This window comes from Neolamprologus multifasciatus, chromosome 17 (genome assembly GCF_963576455.1).
Source record: "Neolamprologus multifasciatus chromosome 17, fNeoMul1.2, whole genome shotgun sequence".
Taxonomy (NCBI): Eukaryota; Metazoa; Chordata; class Actinopteri; order Cichliformes; family Cichlidae; genus Neolamprologus; species Neolamprologus multifasciatus.
Window position 1 is genome coordinate 30,886,757 of NC_140455.1, and position 27,401 is coordinate 30,914,157.

Genomic DNA, 27,401 nt, shown 5'->3' on the forward strand with positions numbered 1-27,401 from the left:
ATGGGGATGTCACTCGAATGTCTCTCATTAATTCCTCAGTTCAGTGGGCTGTGGACACACACAGTAGACTGACAGGGAATGAGGAGACTTCACTGGTGTCTCTTTAATGCTTTGAAATGGGAGTATAGTTTAGCTTTGATGCCTCCTATCACTAAATGGACATGCACCCCCATCACACACACACCCATCCCTTGCACCAATATCCCACCCCCCACAATGTGAGTCAGTCATCCTGGTATGAATACATGAATAGTGTAAACTGTAGCGACAGGCTAAATTACTATGCATGCAATGAAGACACCAAAGGAAAAAAAAAAAATCAAAATGCTTTATGAATTCCTGCGAATATGGAGATCATGAGTCTTGGTAAAGCCTTGAGGCAGGTGTGGTGTTTTTCCATGTGCTGCATTTATTCACCTTGTATGAAGTCACCGAGCAATCATTTCTTTATGATTTTTCACAAAGATTTGAGCGTGTAGCCGATTGCACAGTATCGATCAGTCGCTTCACTTTCCGCCAGCTACAGCGCATTCCTTTATTATGAGTCTCAGATAAACAGCACGACCGCCTCCTCTCATGCTTCCTGATGCACATCCGCGCACATCAAATGTGTTGTCTCTCTGCAGGAGACAATGCAGCCTGCAAAGAGTACACTTTCATAAGAATCTCTCTCAAATCCAAACATGTAAACTTCTGTCCTCGGCATGCATAATGCATGGTTTGTTTGAAGAAGACATTCAAAGCGAATCACTAAAAATGGTGTTCGGGGTTCTTTGACACGTAGGAGAGATATGCATAGTAGAAACACCCTATGATTGATATGAATTTTGTCAAGTATTCTGATTTTAGGAACTAATATTTATGTTTCATAGGGCCACTCTTGAGCATGCCACTGAATAGGTTTAGTGTAAGGATATGTAAGGATATATTCTGACTGAAAAAGTGCTTATTACCTGTCAGATAGTGTTTACTATCTGAATGTAGAACAACTGGGATCCTCAGAGCTATAGTCATGTTTCATTATCAACAATTAGGTTAGAAAAACACAGCTTTAAAGGCTGTGTGAAATAATTTACTGAATGCAAATTTGCTCCAGTATACACTCACCAGATTTACCTTCAGAACTCCTTAATTCACAGCAGCATAACACACTTGCGAGATATTTGCTGGCTGCAGATCCATGATATGAATCAACGTATTCCACCACATCCTGAAGGAAAATGACATGGACAAGACACCAGTTTGAGACAATTTGAGCTGACGTGATGTGTTATCCTGCTGGAAGCAACCATCAGAATATGGTCATAAAGGGATCGATATGGTCAGCAAAAACACTCAGGTTGGGTGTGACAGTTAAACAATATTCAGTAAGTACGAAAGGGATTTAAAAGTGCCGAGATCATATTTCCATTACACCACCACTGTGAGCTGTAAATACAAGGCAGGATGCATCCATGCTTTCATGTTTATGTCACGTTCTCGTCCTACTATCTGAATGAGTCTGTATAAATTGTAGCCTCAGTTTACTTTTCTTAGCTGACAGGAGTAGCACGTGGTGTTAGGAAGAATCTCAACGACCAGAAAACCCGCTGTAAGCAAGCACTTGGCAACAGTGGGAAAGAATAACTTTAAGCAAGAAGAAACCTCTGGCAGAAGCAGGCTCAGGGAGTGGCAGTCATCCACCACCACCGGGTGGATGTGAGGGGAAAGAGAAGAGAGCAGGACAAGAGAATAGGACAAATAGCAATATATAGTAGAGAGAGCGAGTTTTTAATAAGTGCTAATGATGAGTGAAGAAGAAATGCTCAATTCATCATGGGAAGTCTCCAGCAGATTAAGCCTATTGCAGGATAACTAAGAATGTGACTGGTTTATTAGATATTTGGGTAGATATGCAGTTGAACAGGAGGTGATTACTGACTGAAAAAATATCTTTCTACAGATTTTTTTTCTTATTGTTCTTTTATTACAAATATCACCATCAACAAATACTGAACTCAAGGCCTCGTCAATTAACTTTACAGTGAAAACAGCAGACTGAGTTGAAAGGCTGCAAATATTATACATTTTCATTGACAGCGCCTTGAAAAGTGTTGCCTTTTCAAGGCTAGCTGCACCGAAACATTTTAGACAGACTATAAAAATGACTTTACAATAAATACAAATGACAGTAAACAATATAAATAAGAGTCTGTTTAACATGTTTAACACAATTCACGCGATTATGTTTCAAAGGGAGGGTTGAAGGTCAGCCATTCCTTTTGCCCCAAAATTCAAATACTTGACAGGTCAGTTTGTTCTGTAAGTTGAGGTAAAGCTGTATCAAAAAAGCCCTCCCAGCTCATGAACAAAATGAGCGTTTGAGATGGCAAAATTGAGTCTTTCAGTGCCTTAAATTCAGTGCTGCTTATCAGACAAGTCTGACTCAAGTGACTTTATCAACACAATAAAAGCAGTGGTTTTAGATGTGGAGTTGTAGTCCTTGAGCAATGTAATGAGGTCTCTCTCACCGCGGGCTACAATACAATCAATTAGTGTCACTTCTGACATCGACGATTTGGTGGTAATAAACATAAATAAGAAATTAGAATAAAATGCTTACAGTACTTTGACATTCAGTGTAAAAATTTCTTTACAAAACGCTGTGTGAAAAATATCGTATTTCCCCCATTATAAAAAAAACAGCCAAACACCTCGATCGAGGCAAGTGAAGTCGCTTCATGTGCAATGAAACAAAAGAAACGAGAGTAATGGAGACACAGTACGTGGTATACACAAGGTTAATGTGTTGGTCCCTCAGTCTGTTACGTGAATCTGTTTGAACCAACGCGCTACCAGAAGCAGGGAGCGTTACCAAAATGCCAGCGTAAAAAACAGTTTGTATGGCCGAGGTCTTGCAATTGATTGTTGAACTATTCAAACATTCTTAAAGTGTTAGTTCCAGAGTTGCTTTGGGAATGCTACAGACGTCTTCGGCGTTAACGTATTTGATTTAATCTCAGAAATGTACACTTAAAAAAAAGAAGAAAAAACAAGCAGTAGTTCCTCGATTGCCGTCTACCTGACTTAATATCTTTTATTACACAGTTGTGACAGAAAGAAAGGCATTATGGACTTTGGAGCCCTCTGGGACTCTGGCCCCATGGCTCATCAGCTCCTGAATAGTCATCCAGTTATCCAGGATCTTTTTATTTCGTTTCTTCATCATCTTTTTGTGACTGAGCTCCAAGATATTGATCTCCTTCCTGCCTTCAGCTCCACTCAGTGGTCCCTCCTTTAAACACTCCAGGCGGCTCTTTTGCATAAACTCCCTCCTCTTTCTTTGCTCCCTGGCACGTGCCAGGTGCTGCTTCCTCTCCTCTTTGCTCCAGTAGCGGCCCATCTTCATCTCACTCATGGCGTCATCATCTGTGGTCATGCCTCCACTCCTCTCCTCTCTGATCCTTAGCGCCCTCTCCCTCAGTATGCGATCACGAGCAGGCCTCCGGGCAACGTATCGCGTCCCGTCAGCTCGAACTTTGACCTTCCACTCTAGTCGTGGTTCCCCAGGGCGTCCGTTACGGTGCACGGGATCTCGGCAGACACTGAGGAGACTCAGCTGGCTCTGAGAATACTCCACGGATGAATGCTGCTGTAGCAGCTGCATGTAGCTCTGCAACAAAGAAAACAGGGTTAACAACGAAGTGTTCTTCAAATGCGCTTTACTCAAAGCCACAGCAGCATCAGGTTCACATGCATTATACCTGAAGTTGCTTAGATCCTCCCTGGCCATGATAAGGGGTCGTGTGATATGAAGAAGCGTAAGGAAGCCCTCTCCTTGACTCTCTGGTCCTCCCTTTCTTCTCACACCTCTCATCATCTGCAGGCAGAGCAGGGTCCGACTCAGACCTGGAAGGGTTGCTCTGATCAGGGCTGCTTGAGATTACAGGACCTGGATCTGCTTGTCTGCTACGACCAGATGTGCCCTGGGGCTTGGGGATAGGAATAGGGCTTGAGGGTGTGGAAGAAGCCAGTCTGAGGTTTTTCTGGTTGGTAATGCTGATGTGTCTCTGCAGAGAGTGGTCAGGAGATCTCTCCATACCCAGTGGTGTTGAGCGTGCACTTTCTGCTGTGTTGTAGGCACTGGAGCTATCCTTCTCGCGCATCTTATCGGCTTCCAACCTCTCTGGGTGTTCGTGAATGTCAGCCAGCCTGCTGTGCCGCTTGTGTCCATCTTTGGTGCTCCTTCCTGGTGAACAGGGCGACGGCTGTGAGTGCTCCTGCTGATGGGACTGGCGAAGCTGATGGGCCTGCATAATGCTCTGGCATTCGAGCTCAATGCTGCGCAGTTCCTCGTTTAGCATCCTCAACTCCTGCTCCACCCCTCCCCCTATGTCATCTACGCAATCGCCATCCTCTCCCCCTTGTTCAGTAAGGCTACACTCTATACTGTGTCGAATTGAGTACACCCCACACTCACCCCCGTTTCGGATCTGACACTTGAGCTCCAAGAGTTGCTGGAAGCGATTCTCCAAACCTAAGATCCCACCTCCACTATTGCGAACACTCCCTACCCCTTCGTGGCCTTGGCCTGTGGACAGTGTTCTCGTGCTCTGGTTTTCCCGTGGGACAACAGCTCCTCGCTTGGTGTGGGGATGCTCTGCCCGCCACCGCTCCCTTAGGCAATGAGCTGGGCTCCTTCTTTGGAGTTTAGCCAGTAGTGGTTGGTGCTCCGGACTGTCCGTACTGCGTCCAAACCCACTGTCTTGATTGTTGGAAGAACATGTAGCTGAGTCTGTTGTCATCCCTTCTTCAGCTTGATTCTGAAGTATTAAAAGAGAAACAGTTGTATTACTTAATGAATGTTTCAATCATTTGTAAGACCATAAATTCTTTGTTGTCAATGATTTACGGTGGTCCCTCGCTATAACGCGGTTGACTTTTGGTGGCCTCGCTGTTTCGCAGATTTTTTTGGTGCAATTTTGCATGCTTTTATTTTTTTGTTTGCTTCCTTACAGTGCATTGTGTTCTGCGTCCTGATTGGCAATAGACCATTGTCAATCAATCTCGTGCCGTGTCTCCTGTACAGTACAGAATGTGTTTAGCTTGTCAAATTTACATAAATCTTCAATTGCTAGCAGTGTGACTCTGAAGTGTTGTACTGTATGTTTGTAAGTTTTCTCCCCAACAAACACAACACTGTCGACGAAACGTTTTGCACCGTCAAAGGCAACCGCGGGTGCTTTTGGTTTCTACAAAACTGGACTTATTTTTCTACAAAGGTTTGAACTTTGAGAGTGTTTAACCCTCTCAGGCTCAAATTAAGTTTTTGTTGCTAATGCACAAAAGAATACCTGCAGTGGTACTTCTGAGTAAAAAAAACCTCATGAAATATGTATGTGGGGTAATCAGGTTGTTAGCTTTTAACTGTTGCAAATCTGCAACGCCTGCCTTGAGAGGGTTAAACAAGAGAGAAAAGTGTGAAAATGTTCATGCCTGTCTGAGAAAAGTGTATAAACTGTGTAGTGAGGGGTTTTACAGCCTTAAAACATCTGTAATAATTGTAAAAAATAAAGTCGGCTACTTCGCGGATTTCACCTATCATGGGTTATTTTTAGAACGTAACTACCGCGATAAACGAGGGACCACTGTAGTTTCACAAAGTATTAATAAGTAAAAATTCAGTATAGGCTTCCACTAAGTACAGGAGAAAAGGTATTAAAAGGTAAGGTATTTCTAAAAAAAATAAAACATGTACTTGGTTGCTTTATCTTTGGACATAAACAAAGATTAAAAAAACTAACACCACCAAGGTTTCAATGAACTACATGAAGCTAAGCTAGGTGGTGCATAAGGATTTAAAAGCCTGCAGATAGCTAAACTGCTGTTTTAGGATAATATCGGCACAGCAGCAAGGGCAATGTCTAAATTGTTTTCAAAAGTACATGTTGAGGGTCAGTCAGGTCAAGTGCAGGTGGTGAAAATAACTAGTCAAGAACGTCCATACCTCACTTTCTCGGTCAAACAGGTTCTCATGCTTTAGTTCATGCCGTGATGCTACAAAACCTTAGCTTAACCCTCATCTACCTAAATATGTAACATACATTAATTTACAATGAGAAGCAAAATAATAATAATATTAATAATGATGATGATAGCAAAACATATTTCATCTTAAAGCATAATTAGTTATGTAATTAATATAGAGAAAAAAACCATTTTATTATTATCATTTGTTCAAAATTACAATTAATTTGCATATTTTCTAAAAAATATTTTATTAATACTTTATACAACTTGATGCTTTTTCAAGTACAATCTGTATTATTACTTAATAGTTTATTTACCACCCATTTGCCCTGGTATTTCTTAGTTTTTGATATTTTTCAGTAAACATTTTTTGTGGGGGGTTTTTGTGTTTGTTTGTCTGGTTCGTTTTGACGCCAATATAAAATCACTGAAATAGACACACAACACAGCCCAGACATCTAATCACTCCAGCATTTCCTGGGTCTGTCTCGGGGCCTTCGCGCCTCCTCCCCTCCTTAGCCTAGAACAACGCCAAAACAGTCTCTCTTCACCACTGTACTTTTAATGGACACTTTGTCCGTTGGTTGCTTCACTTAGCGTACCCTCTTACCTCATCTCCCTTGTCAAAGCCATGTTCCTTCTGCTTCCTCCTCTCCTCGAGGATCTCCTCCATGAGCTCCTGTTGCTCATCGTCCAGCCATCCAGCCTCCTCATCCAACTGAAATCACAACATCTTGTCAGAAACCTCCCTCTTTCTCTTTGGCTTTGAATGAAAGTGTTTGTGTGTCAGCAGGAACTCCAATCACACTGGCAGGAATGGAACGGGAGGCAGGTGCTTTTATTTGACATGACACCAGCTGTCAAGATAGGGCAGGAAGGCCGCGTAGGTGTGTATGTGTGTTTACCTGGATTTCTGGCCTTGTCACCAGTAGTGTGATGCTCCTTGCTTCTTCACTTGACAACAGGGCAACAGCCTTCTCTCTGTCTTGTACTTCACAGCCATTTATCTGTACATCAAGATGAGAATAGATGGTTCTGTCAGTGAGAAAGAACTGATACACAAAAGTCTGCATATCTTACAAAATAAATTAAATGCCTTTTCTCCATATACCTACCACAAATAAAACAAATTCAAATGTTTTAGCAAGCCACCTTGACCACACTGTCTTTTGATCGTTATCCCCCTTTATCCCCTTTTCTTCCTCCATTCCTCCTCTCTTTTTTTTAATACATTTCTTTCTTGGCACTCTCCACGTCTTCGCTGCTGCACTCATAGCAAAGACACTCACTCGAGAGTGCATAGTCCGACCTCACAAGAGTCTACTCTCACCAAACCATCCAGACATACAATTAACTGTTCTTTGACAGGTGGCGTTCATCTTTTCCTCACTAGAGTAATGGGCCTGTCAGAAGAAGATAATAGGGCCAGGAGTACAGCAGGCCTTGCTCCCCACAATCATTCATAGTACCGGGAAACAGAAACAGTGTAGAGAGAATGGAGTGCTGAATGCAATAAATATGGAGGAGGAGTAATGTTGGTATATTGTTGTTCAGACTAGAAGCAAGTTGAGATGTTGCTTACCGAGGTCATCAATAATAAGACGACTTATCTGATTTATGCAATATGAATAAATAACTCCTTTGTGTGAATGTCATAGGCTACACATTCAGGGTGTCCACCAGAAAAATGAGATCCAGGCTGCTGTGATGGGATCTAACACTGCACTTGCTGGCTGTAACACGATCCACCTGTCATTTTCCACTTGTTATAAAAAAAAAGGAACAGTGTGGGTCACTTTGTTTTGTGGTGCAAACCCAACCGCAACCACTCTTTAGGACTGTTTAAGCCACTGCCAAAGAAAAGGCAAAAACTGCCATCAGAGAGTTTGGTAAAGTGATAGAGGCAAGGTATGTCGTAAGGTTGTGGTGAGATACTGTCCCAATAAAAGTCCAGAAGTACGGGGGCCCAGAGAGGTCAAATGCAACTGCAACTTATAAAAACAGTAGCAAATAGAAAAATACTGTAAAAGCTCACAAAACACAAAGAATGAAATAAAGAAACAAGAAATAGAAGAAACAAGAATAATAGAAGGTAAATACAACACATAGAATTAAAAACAAAAATCAAAGGAAATTCATACAAAAAACATGTTGGTGTTTTTGGGGAGACAACAACAGAAACCGAAATGTGAAGGATTACACTGAGACACGCTTAAAAGAAGCAGAGGATGGGATGTTGGGAGGGAGAAAAAGGTGCAGGTAAAGACACATTAAAAAAACAACAAAATTGTAATTGTTAGATTAAAATGATCTGATTTTGCGTCAGAAAGAGATCAGTTCTGTAACATGCTAAAAAAATAATATTGAGTCTGTGTTAAGTGTTTAAGATAGACCCTTGAGAACTCCTGAGTTTTTATCCCTCTGAATCACTCTGTGTTCCTGAGACACAGTAAAATCTAAAGATAAGTGATTGCTTTGAAGCCTCATTTTTTAATTGTCTTCTAAAGAACTTAAAGGCCAGAGGCAAACAGTTCTATAAGCCAGCAGCACACCTCACAGACTGTGTGTCTCTAGAGGCTTAAATAGCCCAGCAACATATTGGTGCAAGCCAATGAAGCGGAAAGCATTTACATTTACAGTGAATTAGTTGCATGAGTACTATGAGGGTATTTAAATAAATGTAGAAATACATGCACTTACTGATATGCACTGACATATTAATTCATATTTTATCTGAACATGTGTATGAATATAAGAAAATACAAAATAACAGGCTAAGATCAAAAAATAAAAACATAAAATCCATCAGGCAGCTCAGCGTAAGACCCAACGAGGGACATTGGTCACACACACCTGCAAGCCCTTTCACTGTTTATCCTGCATACCAGTAGGAAAATTATTTAAGACATTTAAATGTAATATCAAATAGTAATTAGTTATTATTCATATCCGGCTGTATTCCACAGCATGTCCTGTCTTGTCCTGTTTTCATCTGATCATTCCCAATTGGTCGTGGCAGATAGCCACACCTCCTTGAGCCTGGTTCTGCTGGAGTTTTCTTCTTGTTAAAAAAGAGTTTTTCCTTCCCACTATCGCCAAAGCACTTGGTCATAGAAGGTCACATGATTGTAGGGTTTTGTCAGCTTTTTATTTTTATGTTGTGCAGTCAATATAAAGTACCTTAACTCAATCTGATGTTGTGATGCGGCGCTATATATATAACGTTGAATTGAAGGTAAAGAACTGCACATATTTTGTTGTTTAAAATCCCTAAGGCCTCACAACAATTTATTGAAAATACTGACATTTCTCACCGTTAATAAATAAAGTGCTGACAGCCCGTCTCGTCTATACACAGCTAATTGTGCCATCTTTACACTGTACGCACTGTGACCCCATGGCTGTTTCTGCATAATGAGGAACAGTGAGAAACTGCCAGAGAAAGACAGCGATCCTAGAATGGATGTAATGCCTGGTGTAACTGCAGCTAAGGACTTTAATTTCCCTGGTAAAACGAGGTGATTAAAAATACATAAGCTTTCCAAGACTGGAGACACCAGCCGCTTGGATATTCTCTAAAAAGGACCGCCTCGAAAACAAGCTGGCGGACGTCCAGATTAAACATAGAAAAACAAAGCATTGCTGTTTTCTTTTTTTTTTGTCTTGTTTCGGTTGTACGGCTGATATTAAGATCACATGCTGCCAGTGATGTGACTGTGAAGAATACTTGCGCACAGACACAGAGTCAGTTCATAACATAACCTGCTGTTCATGTACTTCAGGCACTGACATGAAAATACCCACCTGCAGAATACGATCTCCTTCCTTTATGCGCCCGTCTTTTGCCGCTATGCTGTTCGGCTCAACCTGCACAAAAGAAGTTGAAAATCAATGCTGACAGCCAATCACCACACAGCTCTGTATCTCGAAAAGACAGCAGTGATGCACCACACTTGCGCCGCCGCTCTTTTATGTCATGTTAGGAGAAAAGTGTGTTTTTTGATATAGAAATGACACTCGTTTTTCTTGCCTCCTATTTTTGATATGATTCGGGTCGATTTTCTCAGGTACTTGTGTCATGTAAAGGAAATGGAGATACATACAAAGCAGTGAATAAAAGCAATGAGAGAAAGAAGGGAAAGAAGAACATTTTTAAAAAAAATCACTTGTTTGTGGCATAAACATGGTTGTGTTTAGCAGAATGAAACAGCAGTGCATATTTTTCAAAATGCATCTCAGTGGATATGCATATAAGCTATAACCCAAAGCCCTCAACAACCACTTCATAAACTTTGTTGTTCTTGCATTGAAGATCAAGAGATTTAGGGATATGCAGAAAAAGCAAAACTTGGTGGAGTGGGGTTGAAGAAAAAAAAAGCATGCCTTTCTGGAAGTTACACCAATACCGCATGCATTATAATACTGGGAATTAGCATTTCTATCCTTCTATCAAACGTATAAAAATAGATCTGTTATGCCAGTTGGAGCCGTCACAATCTGCCGAGGTTCAGCAGGTGCCTGCGCTTTTTTTCTTTCCCTTTTTTTCTCCTTTTCATGCTTTTCGAAAACTAACAGGTGAAAAACCGGATGAACAAGTGACATCTCGCAGAGTTATAGTGTGTATGAAATTATTTCTGAAAAGACTGAAAATGAGCTAACCACACAGCATGTTTTTGTGTTTCTGCCATTTATCTCCTTATGTTGCTGAGCTAATCCTCACTGTAGCTCTTACTTTTCCCAGCCTTGCCTTTTGTGTTCATAATGGGATTGAAATTGCACCTGCAGTCAAACTAAACATTTATTGAATTCGTTTCGCAGCCCCTATAATTCTATCATTCATTCAGCTCTGTCATGGAAAAATGCACTAATTTGTTTTCATTTTGTGTTATTTAAGGGGTTTTTTTTTTCAACAGGAAGCAGCGCAAATCATTTGAATAAAAAAAAAAAGAACATCCGTAATGCAGTTCTTCTTTGATTTATGCGTTTGGCATTCAGATGGTGGATTCCACTAAATGTGCCATTTAATATATTGTGTGTTGGGGGTTGTCGCTCAGAGCTTATTAAAACCTTCAATTCAAACTTGTTTAAGAGGAGGGAATGAGAAAGTCAGGAAGGGAATCACATTTCAAAGCTGACTTCCTTTTTGTTCATGCATGTCTTATTCTGAGTTTATATTTGACTAGCAAACATATGCTCTGCTTTCGTATGTAAAAACAAGAATTCTTTTGGGATTTCATCCTTTCTTTGACTTTTTATTACTCCAAACAAAGCTGATCATGGGGCCCCCGGTTTATTACGTGATCAGGCAGCTTTGTCTCTTATTGAATTTAATCATTTTTTATTTTTAAGGGCTTCACTGCAGGACAGTTTTCTATCAAAACTTCAAAGGAAAAGTGTTGTTTCTGTCCCCACCTGGCTCACATAGATCCCAGTGTCCTCCTCATCATCAGTCCTGTAGCACAGTGTCAGGCCCAGCTTTTCTTGGCTGTTCTGCCTGCATAGCTCCACTTCCTGTTGCAGAAACATGCACACACATAAAAAGAAAAACAGTAAGGACTCTTTGATCGGGACCATTTTACTCAAAAGAAAGGTATTGTTTTGCAGCCGCGGGATCTGGACACAGACTGCAGTCATTGAGTCAGCTACAACCTCCTCTGTATGCCAGAGTATTCTAGAGTGAGGTCCTCTGTCTGACAGCTAATCCTTGGCCCAAACTGGGTCATGCAACAGGACAATGATTACCACTACAACACCTGCAAATCTTCAACAGAATGGCTTAAAAACAGAAGAGAATCATGACCTTCAAGTTATTGCAGGTAAAGGTGATTCTACAAGGCAGTTTTTCACGAGACTGCACATTCTTCAGAGTCCGTTGAAAACTTTCTTTCTTACTTGACTTTATATACTTTCTGAGTAAAGACTTATAGTGTAGTCAGTCGTTGTGTTATCGTGTACAAAAACCTAGCAGTCTTTGCAGCTTGTTGCCAGATTAGCAGGGTGCTAGTCAGTCATACTGATACCAGAATTTTTAATCAGCAGAAGATTTGTAAGGAAGCCTTTTGAATATGGGTATTTTCAGCATCGAGAATCTACAGGCCGAGCAGGTTTTTCAGTTCCAAGTTGCTTATCGTGTTTGGTGATCACTGCAGACATATAACTGCATTGATCACCAAACACGATAAGCAAGCAGAAACACATACAGCACAATAATTTATATAGTCCAAGTATCGCATGACATCATATATAGATATAGGCTCAAATGGAGCCCTGTCAAGCGATCTGTCAATCAATAACATGAAAGTCTGTCAAACTTAAACCGAACATGTGGCAGCATATTGTGCAGATCTTTGATGGCTGTTTTGATGCCATTTCATTCACTGATACCCTCCCACAGGAAATTTCTCTCAATTTACCTGACTCACAACTGGTTCCTTTTGATCTCAGCTGTGTCTAAATGTAATGCATAAAGATAACTCCAATGGTAATCTTTATTAACCCCTCAGTGCCAAATTCATTTCACTGCTGTGATATGAAAGGCGGGGTGGGGGATGGATTGTGTGGGATAGATTGTGGGGTATAAAGACGCTGAGGGTGGGTGTGGTGTTCATAGGGGGCGAGAATTAAAAATCCCCAGCCCCCTTTTTTTCTGTCATGGGAAACCACGATAGCAAAGACTGACAGGGGGAAGAAATTAATTTCTTTGGCATTTTATCCCCCTGTGGAAGCAGGCCTGACCTTCAGAGGTTGGGTGGGGTGTGCAAAGGAGTTTACAATATTGCAACACCATGTGCTGGTTTTGACAAGCCACACTCCTCAGCAGTTTAGTACACTGGTTGATTTGTACAGCCCCTGGCAGTGAAATAACAACTGCATGCAGTGAGATCAGGCAGCACTAATGCCTAACGTCAGTGCACATTGGGCGGTTCGCCAGGTTTCAGTGGATCCACGGGTGTTAAAGCTATGAAGTGATTTGATTAGTGATGATTGGATCATAATCTGTGCCGCTGAGTTTGGAGCATGACTTAAAAAGTCATTTCATCCGGCTTGCAATGCATATGACAATTGATGTGGTTTCCCAGCCTAAACAGGGATGATCACATTTACCACATGCTACAAATGTATGGGAGAAATAACGACACATTGACAATGGGTGGCATTTTATTACCACATTAAACATCTGGTAGTAACATTTCACTTTTATATGCACTTAACTGTTACTTCATGTTTCATTTTAAAAGAAATAGCTGCCAAGTGTAATGTTCACTGCCTCATTGTGTCCTCATTGTGGCTGATGATGATGCTGATGATGTCCTTTCAGCTTTAGCTGTTTCGAAGTAGCGGTCTTTGAATTTATAGTGATCATAATTCAGTCAATCCAAAAAAGATTGTGGGTGATTTTAAATGACAGGCTTCCCACTGATTGCCATTTATTGCAGTAAATAGGTAATATTTGTTCATTCTGTATTTTACTTGTTTTTCAGGCTTACTGTTCACATTTTGCTTCAGCTTCACTGAGCTTTTCAGCTTTTAACTGTTAGTTATGTTAGAGATATTTCAGCTTAGTTGAATTCAACTGATTAAGCATTAGGGAATTAAACGGATGTGACTGTAGTAGTAGTAGTCTTTACCAGGTTTATAAGGAAATACTGTTTGTTAGGGACAGAGTGTCCAAAAACCAAGCTATAAATTGGGGCTGTGGGTTTTGAAACACAGAAATGTACCTGGTGCAGAGAGTTTAGTTACAGCTCGAAATAACTGCAGAAATATTGCAGTTTCATGGTACGTTTGTTTTTTCTTAATTCTTTCAAATTTGTTTCATTTTGATCCAGAGAAAGTGGTACTAGGCCTTTTTGCATTTTTTCATTTTGCTTTATACTTCCACAACCCAGCGCTCAATAGGACCCTTTGTTCTTGTTGTTTGGAAGATTAAAAATTCAGCATTTGAAGTTTGGCACCTGTTGACAGTCCATAATTACGACATTAGAAGAGGATTAATTTGGCAAACAGATAACTGAATGCTGTCTGGCAGGCAGCTGCCACTTTATTAACCACACTATGCAACCTGGTGATCACACTGAGTCTTCATTAAAATCCGTTGTTCCTCAATATTACTTTGCCTGGTAGGTGGATATAAAAGATGTGTCTGAAGAAAATACCCATTTCCATACCCGCATGGTACTGGGTACCCTAACTGCAATGGCTTGCTTTATCTTTTAGAATAGTAATCAAAGCATCCACATAAAAACTACTTTGAAAGTCTGTTGCTACTTGACGATATTGTGGTATGGTACATTTGGCAGGGTATTATGACTGCACGGGTACCCATGTGTACGATCAAACTGAAGTGAAGCTAAACCTGTCAGTCAGAAGTAATGTTCCTGGGAATTGCAGCCCTATTCTGTTTCATCCAACAGGAAAGCAATTCATGTTTCAGTTAGATACACATGAATGGACAGAGGAAAGTGTAGACAGCTGATTTGATGTGTGTGCTTGTGCATAGATGTGTGTGCTGACCTTCTTCTGATACTACAGCTATTACCACACACAAGCCCTCCGCCCCTCAACCTTCCCCCGACCCACACAGGAGAATCTTTTATCCAGACAATACCCTAATGACCCACAATGCAGTTCACTGAACCAGGAAGTGCCTATTAAACCAGCGAATGCACCTCGGGAGTAGCAAATATCACCCATCACTGTCACCTGGCATGATGTTGAGGTCTACTGGCTGATTGGTATGGTTCATCTGTCACAATGGAGACACTTGCAAGTGCACGTGGTAAATGTGCTCTTTTAATCACAAGATTTTAGTAAGAAGGAAAAAGAAACTTAGAGATTAGCAAATTTAAGAACAATACGCATAAATCATCCACTCAACCAAACAATATACACTCAATGGGCACTTTATTAGGCACACCAAGGACCCCATTTTGCCTTGAGAACTTTTTTAATTCTTCTTCAGATACTTGGTCCATACTGGCACGATAGTATATATATGCAAACAACTGCTGCAGATTAGTCAGCTGAACATCCATAATGTGAATCTCCTGCTCCACCACATCCCAGAGGTGCTCTATTGGATTTAAACGTGGTGAATGTGGAGGCCAATTGAGTACATTGTTATGTTCAAGAAACCAGTTTGAGATCATTTAATCTTTCTGACATGGCACACTACCTTGCTGCAAGCAGCCAACAGAAGATACTGCCGGTAAACTGTGAATTTTGGTGAACCCGTGTGAACCCGTGTGAATTATAGCTTCAGTTTCCTGTTGTCAGCTGACAGGAATGGCACCCAGTGTTGGTTTTTGCTGCTGTAGCCCATCTACTTCAAGGGTGAATGTGTTGTGCATTCAGAGATACTGAATGTGTGGTTGTAATTATGGTTATTTGAGTTCCTACTGCTTTCCTATCAGCTATAAGCAGTCTTGCAGTGATCATTCTTCTCTACCACAGAGAACTGCCGCTGAATTGATTTTTTCTTTTTCAGAACATTCTTTATAAACCCAGAGATGATTGTGCAGAAAAATCTCAGTAGATCAGCAGTTTCATATTCAGTCCAGCCTGTCTGGTATCACCAACCATGCCATGTTCAAAGTCACTTAAATCATCTTTCATAGGGATTACTATTGCAAAAACGGTAATTAGATTACCGTTACTTTACTGTAGGAACGCTGCGTTACTGCGTTACTAAAACCGTGATTTTTTGCGAGAATGTCTCATGACAGTGACGTAAGCGAGTGCGACGTTCGTGACAACAGCTGTGTGCAGAGCAACAATGGATAATATATCGAGTGCGGGAGAGAGTATGAGCGTGCAGCGTTTAAAGCCTGGAAGTACTGACCTTATTTTGAGTTTGATTCCATAAAAAGTGACAAAAACATTAGTGTCCGTTGTGCGTGGGAAGAAAACATCTTTTTACAGCGAAAAAAAACCCCTAAACTTCCAAGCAAGCACCGAGTGCGCAACGACGTAATGGGAAATTCACAGAGAAACTCGCGGATTCTTCCACTGACCGCTGCGGCACACCTGCACCAGGGTAATCCTCCGCCTACGCACTCCTGCTTTACAGGTGAAAATAGAGCAAAGGGACCGCTAGTCTTTGACTTTATTTATTTTCTGCTGTGTTTTACTTGCATCTATTTGAAAGAGTGAGTGTAAACACACAAAAAAATATATTTTATGTGCTGGAATGTGCAGAAAATAGGTTGAAATATTAAACAAATTTCTTCCAGTCAGAGAATGTTGCATATAATTAAATTTTTACTTGATGCATAAAGTTAAAAGATTAAAACTAATAAAACAAGTTTTAAAAAAGGACTTGTCCATTTGATTACATTTTGTATGATGATTATGCAGAAAAAGTAGAATTGGGCTGAAAGATCTATCGCTTTATCACCTATTCAGGTTGTAAATTGTGTTTTTAAAAAGTAACTAAGTAACTAAGTAATTAATTACTTTTGAAAATAAGTAATCAGTGAAGTAACGGGATTACTTTTTGGGGGAGGTAATCAGTAATTAGTTACTGATTACTTTTTTCAAGTAACTTGACCAACACTGGTTGTGATAAACTCTTTTAGCAGTTTGCTAACAAAACCTTGCTCAATACACATGGTCCTGATGTAGGACGCATTGCCTTGGAATTTGCACAGCTGTGGTTTGTCATTATTGGTGCCCAGAGAACACATCTTAATGATGATCCCATCACGTTTACAATAGCACCTATAAGGCAGCACCACATTTGTGCTTGTTTGTTAAATGCCTTGTCAGCTAAACGTGATGAATGATCAGTGTATTTTAAGTGGTCCCCTGACACCTAACTTTAACAAGTTAATTACTGGTCTAAAACAATGACCTCACAATTGAAATTCCATTCAGCTTCAGCTGTACATTGCTAATAGCTAATTAGGCAGTCATGAGAAGGTAGGATTATAATTGACATGCTAAATATTGCATAGCTGTGTATATACTGTGAACATGTTAGCATTCTGGCATTAGTAAAGAACTTGCCTTGAATTCCACGGCTAAAGACTCTTGTTATGATATACAGCAGATGCTGTTTGAAATGATTAGCCACTTTAATTAAAATGCCACAGTTTTTTCCCCTCTCACTGAAACAATGAGTGCTTGCTCTTCATCCACAACATATTCACAATTTCTATTCAGCTTGAAGTGACTGACTGAAAATGCGCACAAATATTTCTGACAGACAGTTCGTGATAAAAGGAAAACTAACTGCCTGTGAATAAAACATCCAGGTAATTCAACTGGGAGGCTTTTCAGAGAGGGATTTTCTTTTTGTACAATTATATGAAGAATGGCCTTCCGCACTAAATCCAGGGACTTTGCTATGCTATACAAAACAATCTAAAGAGCAGATGCTGCTTTGACAAGGGGTGGCCAATTTTCTTCTATTACTGCAGTCTGAATTTTTTCTTGTATTGTTAGATTTGTGAGCATCGTACATCTTGGCCAACCTTGTATTATCTTCTTAGATTGTGTATAACTGACACATGGTGTCCTCTGTTCTCCTACATCAATGGAAAATAAGTTTTATCTGTTCTTATTAAAATAATATCATTAGCTAAATGAGATTTTTATTCCACAGGTATTGTGCAATGTCTGTCTTTAGGTCCAGATAACAAATTGCAGAGTTTTGATGCATACTAAAGGACTTTTATTGGAAAGTCAGTTGCAGAAACAAGAGAGAAATAGCAGAAAGCAAAGGATGTAAACTGGAAATGCCGTTGGTCGTGATCAAATATCAGATTTTGGTATTTTAATTTATGAATTTTAAACTGCTGGTGCCAGGAGAAAACTTTAAGAATGCAGAAATATGTGCAGTTATGTGAAAAGGTTTCACAGGACTCTCTGCATTACTGTAAAAAACTAAGGACAACCCAATAATCCAAGAGCTTGTAGAACCAGAAATATCTTGAAGTAATCATTTTCTGTCTGATTTTATCAGTTTTTCACTTTGTTGTGGAGGAACTCTGGCCCACTATTCTTTACAGCACTGCTTCGGTTCATTAAGGTTTGCAGATGTGTTTTTGCACTGTTCTGTAAGGTCCATACACAGTATTTCAGTCAGGTTGATCTCTGGGACAGAGCCATTGCAACACCTTGATTCATTTCTTTTTCAGCTATTCTCTCGTAGGTCTGCTGTTGGGATTATTGCCCTGTTGCAGGACCAAGTTTTAGACAGACAGCCTCACATTTGATTCCAGAATAAGAATATTTTGGCATACAGTGTAGTTCATGGTCAACTCAATGACAGAAAAGTGCCCATGTCCTGTGGCTGCAAAACAAACCCAAATCATTACCACTTTGATATCATATGTGGAAAGTGCATTGTTTCAGAGGTCTGTAGTAGTAAAGAACCTGGCTTACTTACCCACCTAATTCCTATGGAAGAAGTACATGTGTACTTGTATAGCAGGATTGGCCACTTGTGTAAATAAATCTACATGTCTGAGTTCACAGCAGTTTTTTTTTTTTTTAGCTAATTTTGTCAACTTTGCTACAGTTTTTGCTATTAAGTTAAACAATTACTTTATTGCACTGCAAGGTGGCAATTGCTTTCATTTTGTTATAACTGAATTCAGTGTTCATTCATAATGGAAATTTGATCTTTTAAAAGCAAATGTTAGGGCTGTGTTATTGCTAGTGCTATGGACTCCTAGAATTGTAGCGTAAAATTAAAACCTAACCTAAACAGTCTAGCCTAGCTAGCTGCCAGATTATCTCATTATAGGTTGTCCATCCAGATCATTTCATAGCATATATTATCCCCATGTTTGTTTGTCTAAAGGATGCAAGGTTTCCTTTATCTTATTGTTCCACTAAGTTCTTTTCATTTGTAAATTTGGTGTAGGTTCAAACAAAAAGGTGATTTTGTTTTCTTTTAGCAAAGACGTTTGTGTATGTAAGTCCCTAACAGTGGCTGGTTAGAAAAAATGTAACACATACTCTTAAGAGTGATCACTGAAAAGATGATGCAAGACTGTACCTCATACTCATACTCTACGATCCTCTCCACATCTGCTGTGGTGTTAGACAGGTACTCTGGACATTCATAAAACTCATGTTCCATAGTGTGGATTGAATGACAGCTAGAAAGAAGAAAAAGTAGAATGTTAAAGATCATTAAAATATGTGCTGGTTATCTCTTTGCTTCCTGGCAGTCAGTTTATTTCAGTTTAGTCAGATCATTAAATAGACAGACGCTGTTCAAATCCATGGAGCGATATTGCAGACACCACACAAGGGCTGTATAATTTCATATAAAGGACAGCTATGTCGCCAGCTATTGTAAGTTATTATTTTATATCACATTTCTTAATAATGGTTCTCATTTCACCACAAAACTCCAAACAAGCAATTTGGTAATCAACTATTGCCCTCATAAAGCCATGACCTCTACAAAATTGTCACAATGTAACAGTCTCTCTGTAATCACTGACCACGACTAGCATATTCGTAGTTTTATGGGACAAAGTGATTTCATTTGTTGCCAAGCCAAGCCCTGTAAACAGCCACAGAATGGATGTAGCATCAAAATGCCTGCTCTATCAGCCCATTGGCTTTTAATCGCCCAGCAAAAGGTCCCATTACAGAAAATGGATGTAGCACACCGAAGCAATTATTACATGCGGGTTTGGCTCTGCATAATGATATCAGAGTACTTAGCGTTCCAGGGGGTTTCCAAACCATGATACGGCTGCTTAATAGCTACTAGGAAATGAAAGAAAACGGCGTTGAAACCTCCGGTAAGCTTCAGATTCATTTGGGCCAGGAAGAATGTAATTCCCTAGTTGTGGTTAAAAACATTTAGAGGAAGGATCTCCATCCTGTGTAACATTTCACTCATTTACCTTTACGTAAATGCTTGCCCTCACCTGTCAGACAGCAGGAAGGGACAAATGTCAGGGACTGGTGGGGTAGCAGGCCGAAGCTTGGCCAGTGCCATAATATGTTCAAAGGTGATGTCTGTTTGCGTGCACACATCGACCACACACGCGTCCTGCGGCGAGCTGGTGCCGTTTTGTACGACAGCCGCCGCGGCTCTGGTGGGGGTACGTCGGAGAACCTGGACAACGATAGGGTCTCGCCTGATGGCCTCCACCACTGCTTCATCATGTTCGACCTTGGCCAAACCATTTACCTGGAGGGAAAACAGAAAGCAAATAGTTTCAGGAAGTGAGTCTTGCAATGTGTCACTGTGAGAAAGCAAAGAAAACAAGCCTTATTTTTAAGATCCCAGTGGTTTTTTTGTTAATCCAGGATGCATCTGACAGCCATCCACGCTCTTTTCAGGAGCAACTGATTCCACATTCACACCTGGAAATCTCAGTACATCTATAACTCTCCACAGTTAAGCACTAATAGCTTCCAATGAAGCAACTACCACATCAGTTAAGTGCTTTTATAAAGGCCACTTTGCCTGTAATTCTTGATGCCGAGAGCACCTTACATATAGCACTCTCCTGTTTTTTTTTTTTTTTAACAACGCAGCACACTTTTCCCAGCAGGTTCAAACATTTTAGCTGTTGACCAGTTATTCAAAAATGTGCTAGCCTTTCAGCTGGTAGTAAATCCACAGAGACTGTACTAGAAAATACAGAGAATGCTTTTGAGAATACTCCCTAAGCATGCTTTAATGAGCAGTTTTGCCTCATGTTCTTCTGCAAATCAGTCTAACTCAGATGCATTATTTACTCTGAATCCCAACCATTAGGCCCATTAGATGCAGATGCACAATAATAATAATGATTTAGGGAAATGAGCAAAGTGGAGTGAGTAGACTTCACCCCACTGGGAGCACCAGTTTTAGCAAGTAGCACTTACTTAAATCGCAAGATCAGAAAATGTTGAGGCACAGGAGAAGCAACTGAGAACAGATATGCTGGTAAAAATCATTACCAAATTGTCGTGATTCCTACCCTATGGGTGGACATGTTTGTGCTTTAACTTGGAGTGTAAACAGTGTAAAGATCTCCTTTAAAGATAAACCAAAGCATGAACCAATATGTGGGTCAGGAGAATTGTTATAACCCTGAATAAATGAAGCACAGAAACAACGTATGGTCCTCCAGTTGATCCAGTCAAGTTGCTACAGTTTCTGTATATTCTTATGTACCTATTTCTTTAATGAGCTCAATGTCACCTTAACACTTTTACTGAATTGACCTACAGAATTTTGACCTGTGCTGACATTTAGCATTGGTCAAGCAACCGATCCTCTGGGAAGTGCTCATTAGCAGCAAAATCTGTGTTTTGTACAACTGGTTTTTGCTATTATGTTGCACTCATATGTGACATTTGTTGCCATTTTTAGGACTAACACAAGTTCATCATTACACACCAAATCCTGGCAACTACACCATTGAAATCAAAACCTGTAACAGAAATGTCCCGGTTTACTCTGTTTATGCTCATCCTAAAGAACGTGTCGAGAAAGTTTCATCACATATTTAAGTTGTAATGAGGTCCAGATGGGCACATTAATCTCCAATCAGTAGGAATGCTCTGTAAGGCCGAAACTGTTTGTTCGGCTACACCTGCCGGCGTGTTTACCTGCTGTTGTTCCTCTATTCAATCTGACTATTGAGGAGGTAAATGGGCGAGATTAATAGCCAGCAGATGTGACAAAGACCGGGGATAATGACTCAGAACGTGTAGGTTTTACGTGCGTGTGGGTTTGTCTGCGAGTGTTTGTGAATCGCGCATTTTGAAGATCACATGCATTAAATCTATGGCTTTTGGGATAATTAAGCCACAAATGAGGAGATAAAGAGATGCAGACAAGTTCGAAAAATGTTTTAAAGCTTTGAGACAATTAAGATGTGGACTGTGGAGACATTTTCTGAGTCACAAAGTAAATTTATGTATTTCTTTTTCTTGCATATTTGCAGCTCCCTGCTGTTGATGCGTTTTTAACTTGTGAATTTAATGAAGTCACAGCATCTACCTTTCTATCTGTATGTGTGTGGGGGTGTGAATAAGCATATATGGGAGTGGTGCATCCATGAGCACTAGGTGTATTAAGACATATATAGGCGTGCAGATTCCATCAATATGAAGCAGTAATTCCATTTTGATGACAAGATCCCTTTCTCATTACTGAAGCATGCTCCTGTGACCAAGGTGACAAAGAGACAATATTACAGCATTGCATCATCTATATGACCCGCAGAAGCTCCAAGAGGGTGTTAAAAATAGCATCAGTTCAAGGGGGCCCATGGGGACAGCTGTAATGAACCAACAATCTAAGCAGAGCCTTCATATACTTCTGAAGTTAAAGGTTATCATTGCCAATAAAAAGCGTTCCCAGTAGACTTAAACTAAAGCTTCTTTTCTGTCCAAACATTCTTCCCGAAAGGTCGAGGTCCAAAGTGGTCTGCTACACCTGGAGTGGAATGAATTATGTATACTGTAGTTCATGTGTGTGTTTCTTTAGGTGTTTAGCGAGTGCAGTGTGGGCAATAAGTCGATCAGTAAGTCGAATAAGTATCAAAAGCCTACTGTTTGACCGTTTTATAGTTGAACTTAAGGTTTACCATTTTCCAAACTTCATTTTATGAATAGAAAAAATAAAGTTTCAAAACTTGAAACTTTGAAAATTGAAATAAAATAAAATATCAAGATATCTGTATATCTAAATTCTAATATAATATCTAAATGATTTATTTCAAGGGAGCTTAACACTGCCAAACAAATTCTATAGAGTAGCAGATGCTGCTACTGCTGCTAATTCTGCAATAGTTGGGTAATTAGTAAGATATCTTTAATATGTACTTTTTATATAAAGTATGCTTGAAATTATCTGCTGTCTGTAGCTATAACAAACTGATGTCTTAACACATTACAGCATCAATGCAGATTTTTGAGTAATTGTAATTAGTAAAGAAAATGTAGCTTAGCTTATCTTTAGCTAGTGCTGTCTTCCCAGATAGGTTGGACCAGCAGATACGTCTCCAGAACTGTCTTAATTCTTGATGACATAGATTCAGCAAAGTGCAAGAAACCAATTGAGCTTTGTGACATGGCATATGGTCCTGCTAAAAGCAGTCATCAGGAGAGCTACACTTTGACCTCAAAGGAATGGACCTGGTTAGCAACAATACTAAGGGTGTGGTGCCTAAAAATACGTCTAGTTGGTACTAAGGGGTCTAAAGCAGCGGTCCCCAACCTTTTTTGCGCCACGGACCGGTTTATGCCCGACAATAATTTAATGGACCGGCCTTTAAGGTGTCACGGATAAATACAACAAAATAAAACTAGTACCGGTACTGAAAAAAAAGAAGATTTGTTCATAACACACATGAAAAGACCCAGGAAAAACCGAGTTAACGATAAAAACGATAACAAAATAATGCTGAAAACCATAAAAACCCTAAAAACCATACATTTCACACCTGAGCCTCAACTCTCGCGGCCCGGTACCAAACGACTCACGGACCGGTACCGGTCCGAGGCCCGGGGGTTGGGGACCGCTGGTCTAAAGTGTACCAAGAAAATATCCGCCACATCATTACACCACAAGTAGCAGCCTGAAACGCCCATAAAAGGCAAGATGAATCCATCCTTTAATGTTGTTTACACTCAATTCTGATGCTAACATCCAAATCAAGAATCATCAGAATTATGATTTGATGCTATATAACAAAAACTGAATTGAATTGAATATCAGTGTTATCCTAGACTGACTAGGATAACACTGATAAGTAAGCTGTCCCTTTCTTTGTCAAGTCTGAAATGTTAAAATTTGCTTTGATATTTTACTTTAATGACTAGAAAGAATTTGGTACTGTCAAGCCTCACTTCCAAGCTGTCTGTAATATTTTGCTGCCTTTGATGCAGGCATTTCACACACCGTTGCCTATACAGGGTTACTAGTGGACCATGATGAAGAAATGATTGTTATATGTCTTGAGAGCGGGCTGAAAGTAGCACAGCATCTGGCCTAAAGCATTTAATATTCTCTATATGTCTGGTCACCCTTTAAATGTGTCAAAAGGTTTTATCAGTTAGCCACTAAGATGGTTAAATGTTGTTTCCTCTTTTGAAATCCAATAGGAGAGATAAGAAAAGCCAAGCGATAACAGCAAGTGTTTCTATGGGTGAGCTTGCGTCTCGCTGTACTTTTGAATGGTTGTGTTTGCTGCACAGAGATAAGATGGAAAGCACTCAGCCTCACAGCTAAATCTGACAGATATGGTGTCATTGTGAGCAAATGGAAGCCAACACACAGGGAAGACATGCACACACACAATTCCAGCATTACATTAGCTCCAGACAGACTTTAAACAGCACTACGATATGGCTGCTGCAACCACGTTTGACTGAATAATACCAGCATCTTCTACTGAATAAGTTCACAATGGGCCACGAAACAATAAGCTCCTGAAAAGAACCCCCCCCTCCATTTATTCAACCCTGACCTCATCTGCCCCTGAAGAGATGCAAGCTCAACACCAGCAGTATTTTCTTTTTCTTTCTTTTGTTTTGTTTTTTCGATCAGATCATGATCGCAATTTTTGTGAACCTAAGCTGAATGCATGCAAGACTGCTTTTGCATTCATGGAAATTGTCATATTGTGATGAATAAGGAAACGCAGGTGGTGTGCCCTGGTAATCTGCCAAATCTCATTTCTCTTTCTTCTTTTGTTGTATTGAGATGATTCGAGAGGGCCCACTGTCAAATGTCTCATTTCAATAATAAAAGTCAATAATAAAACACATGCAATATATCCTAGTGCTGCAGAAGCAAAGAAGCTCATGGTTTCATACATTTGAGTGACAGGCTGTTCAACTGGTGAGCTATATGCTCGGCCAACTGAATAAGATGTGATGCATGTATGACAAGCAACCAGGGAAAACTAGGAGAACAAATCTGAGTGGGATTAAATAAAGCTTTATTTGAATCTGCCTTTCTAAAGCCTTGAGTTATATTATCATCTAAAGGTTTACATTATATAGACTCATTTCGCAAAGCCTCAGATACATAGATTGTATATAAAAAATGGATGCAGCCAACCTTAGACCACTTGGTCTAAGGTTCTAATGGTCTACTGGTTTTGCTATTTTAATCTGTTGAAATCAGATGTTACAAGTGCATTTTACTGAGAAACTAGGCATCCCTGCACGCTCGTACAGCTTTTCATTTAACTCCATTGCTTATCCACCCTAACCCTTTTAATCCAATTTTATTTATGTAGGGCCAAATCAAAACGACAGCAACCTCAAAGCATTTTATATTTTAAACCCCAACAATCTGGGGATGGCCTGTCACTTGTGGGAAAGTAGGATGGAAAAAAAACCCCTTTAAACACGAAGAAACGTCTGTCAGAACCAGGCTCGGAAGGGGCAGCCATCTGCTGCAACCGGTTGGGGTTGAATGGTTAATGAATCGAAAAAGAAATTCCATGTTATATTAAATAAGACTTGAAAATCTTGTTCAAGAAGAGTTTACTAAGCACATGGAGCTTTTTCCAGTCAAGCCACATCCATCTTTTATATACAGTCTATGGTTAGTTAACCCTGTAAAGCCTGAACCATGAAATAATTGCCTGTAAATTCACATTTTGGGAAGCTGGTATCTTTATCAAATCATCAGATAAATAAATTTAAAAAATTGCATCAGTTTTAATTTCCATTAAAACTGCAATCATAATTAATTATAGTAGCAATGCATGTGTCTGTATGCATACATCAGATTTTTCAGGAATAGAAAAATTCACATAAATAATGTAGAGGACTCAAAAATTTATGTATGAGATATGATACACCTGGAGGTTTAGCCTGGAAGTGAACCTGGTAACAGTTAACTGCATTTAGCTGTAGAATTTGTAAACTACTTCAGGTTTTAATTTGGTTAAACTAGAACACAATTCTTACAATGATTAATATCAGTTTAAAAATGGAGATTATGATTTGCTGTTCACGATTCTCCTTGACAGACATGGTGAATACAACACTGCTTTCTTGCCTGACTATAAGACATACTGTCTTCTCTCAAATTCAAAACCAATCGCAAGTGATCTTTTGTTCATCAAGTGATCTTCAGTTTTTTCAAAGCGTGAGTGCCTTTTTATGTGATATGAAAAATCAAGCAGTAGAGCTTTAAATGGTCAAGTTTAGTTTCCTTGAAACTTTTAAAGTGCCCTGAAGTAAGAAAAGAAAAAACACAGCATGCAAAAGCTGCCACTTTAAAGCCATTAGAGAATCTGTACAGCTTTTAGACGTGACAGAGTGGCTTAAGTTCAAATGCAGCCCGGTCACAGCCAACTTCAAGCCGAGTGCGATGACTCTCTGAAGTAGATGAGTTTTGCTGCAATTATTTTTAATCAGAGAATATGTGCTGAGCATGTAGCTCCTTTGTTAGCAAAATAAATGCAAGAGAGGAAGTCCCTGTGCGTTTGTGTGTCTGTCCTTCACCATGCACTGTTCATACAATCTACTTCACACTTGGTAAGTGTGCTGGCGAGGGTGAAGGCGTTTGGATGAGTGGTCCTCACATTTTTGCTCCAAGGTATTTTCTGTTTCTCTGTCACAGCAGGAATTTTTTTCAGTGATCTTAGCCTTTGTCATCAGGTAATGAAAGCGCGCTCACACTTTCTCACTGAGTGACTGCAGAGTGTGTTAAAGTCAAACTTATCACCCAACTATCAACTGTTCCACCATCTTTATTATCATTAATTCAGTCTAAGCAACTAACAAAAGGAAACTTTATGTTTGATTATTTAGAAATGGCAAGCACGTTTTTCATGGCTTACTCCTACCAACTCAGGCCAATTGTTTTGGCTTGTGACCAACTGTAGCAGCTGGGGATGCGCTCAAGGGCACCTTAACATGCTTATAGTCACCTTAATAGCTGTCCATGGAGAGATGAATGTGTATTGTTGCACTGATCCAAACCAGAAACAATTCAGGTTTGAAACATTTAGAGCACGGCCTTCTTTCAGAAGGAGAAGCTCAGGATAAATCAGATTCTTTAAAAAAAAACTTTATTTACTTTGTTTATTGTCCCAGTGCTTTTTTTTTTTTTTTTTAGATGGGCTTGTTCGTCTTTTCCAATCAGAAACTGTTCACTATGCATTGTACCGCTCTGCTGTTTTACATTTCTGTATCACACCAATTAATCAAAGTGACAAGGTATTTAATGAGAGGCAATTAGAGTGTTAACCAAAATGCAAATCAGACGGGGAGGCAGACCGGGAAGGGGGCGGGGGGGCATTTTGTGTGTGTGTGTGTGATGAGCTAAGAGTTCACTAAATGCTTTTATTAGGACCCTTACTTGTCGAACTGAGTCAAGCAATTCCCGCTTGGACTTGTCTGCACCTGCGATCGCATCCGTGTCCTGTGAGTGTGCGTACAAGTTGTTACAAGTGTCC

General features: G+C 39.9%; 1 protein-coding gene across 2 annotated transcripts in view; it reads right to left on the minus strand.

Moving 5' to 3' along the window:
• Window positions 1–261: 261 nt before the first annotated feature.
• pdzrn4 (PDZ domain containing ring finger 4) overlaps window positions 262–27,401 on the minus strand; it is a 49,088-nt gene continuing 21,948 nt past the window's right edge. For both annotated transcript variants that reach the window (XM_085137658.1, XM_085137657.1), the window contains 8 exons: window positions 19,905–20,170; window positions 19,016–19,118; window positions 11,422–11,520; window positions 9,814–9,876; window positions 6,915–7,016; window positions 6,620–6,727; window positions 3,744–4,802; window positions 262–3,652 (listed from right to left, as the gene is read on the minus strand). In XM_085137658.1, the coding sequence (XP_084993784.1) occupies window positions 3,080–3,652; window positions 3,744–4,802; window positions 6,620–6,727; window positions 6,915–7,016; window positions 9,814–9,876; window positions 11,422–11,520; window positions 19,016–19,118; window positions 19,905–20,170 (2,373 nt within the window). In that variant the 3' untranslated portion in view covers window positions 262–3,079. The remainder of the gene's footprint in view (window positions 3,653–3,743; window positions 4,803–6,619; window positions 6,728–6,914; window positions 7,017–9,813; window positions 9,877–11,421; window positions 11,521–19,015; window positions 19,119–19,904; window positions 20,171–27,401) is intronic.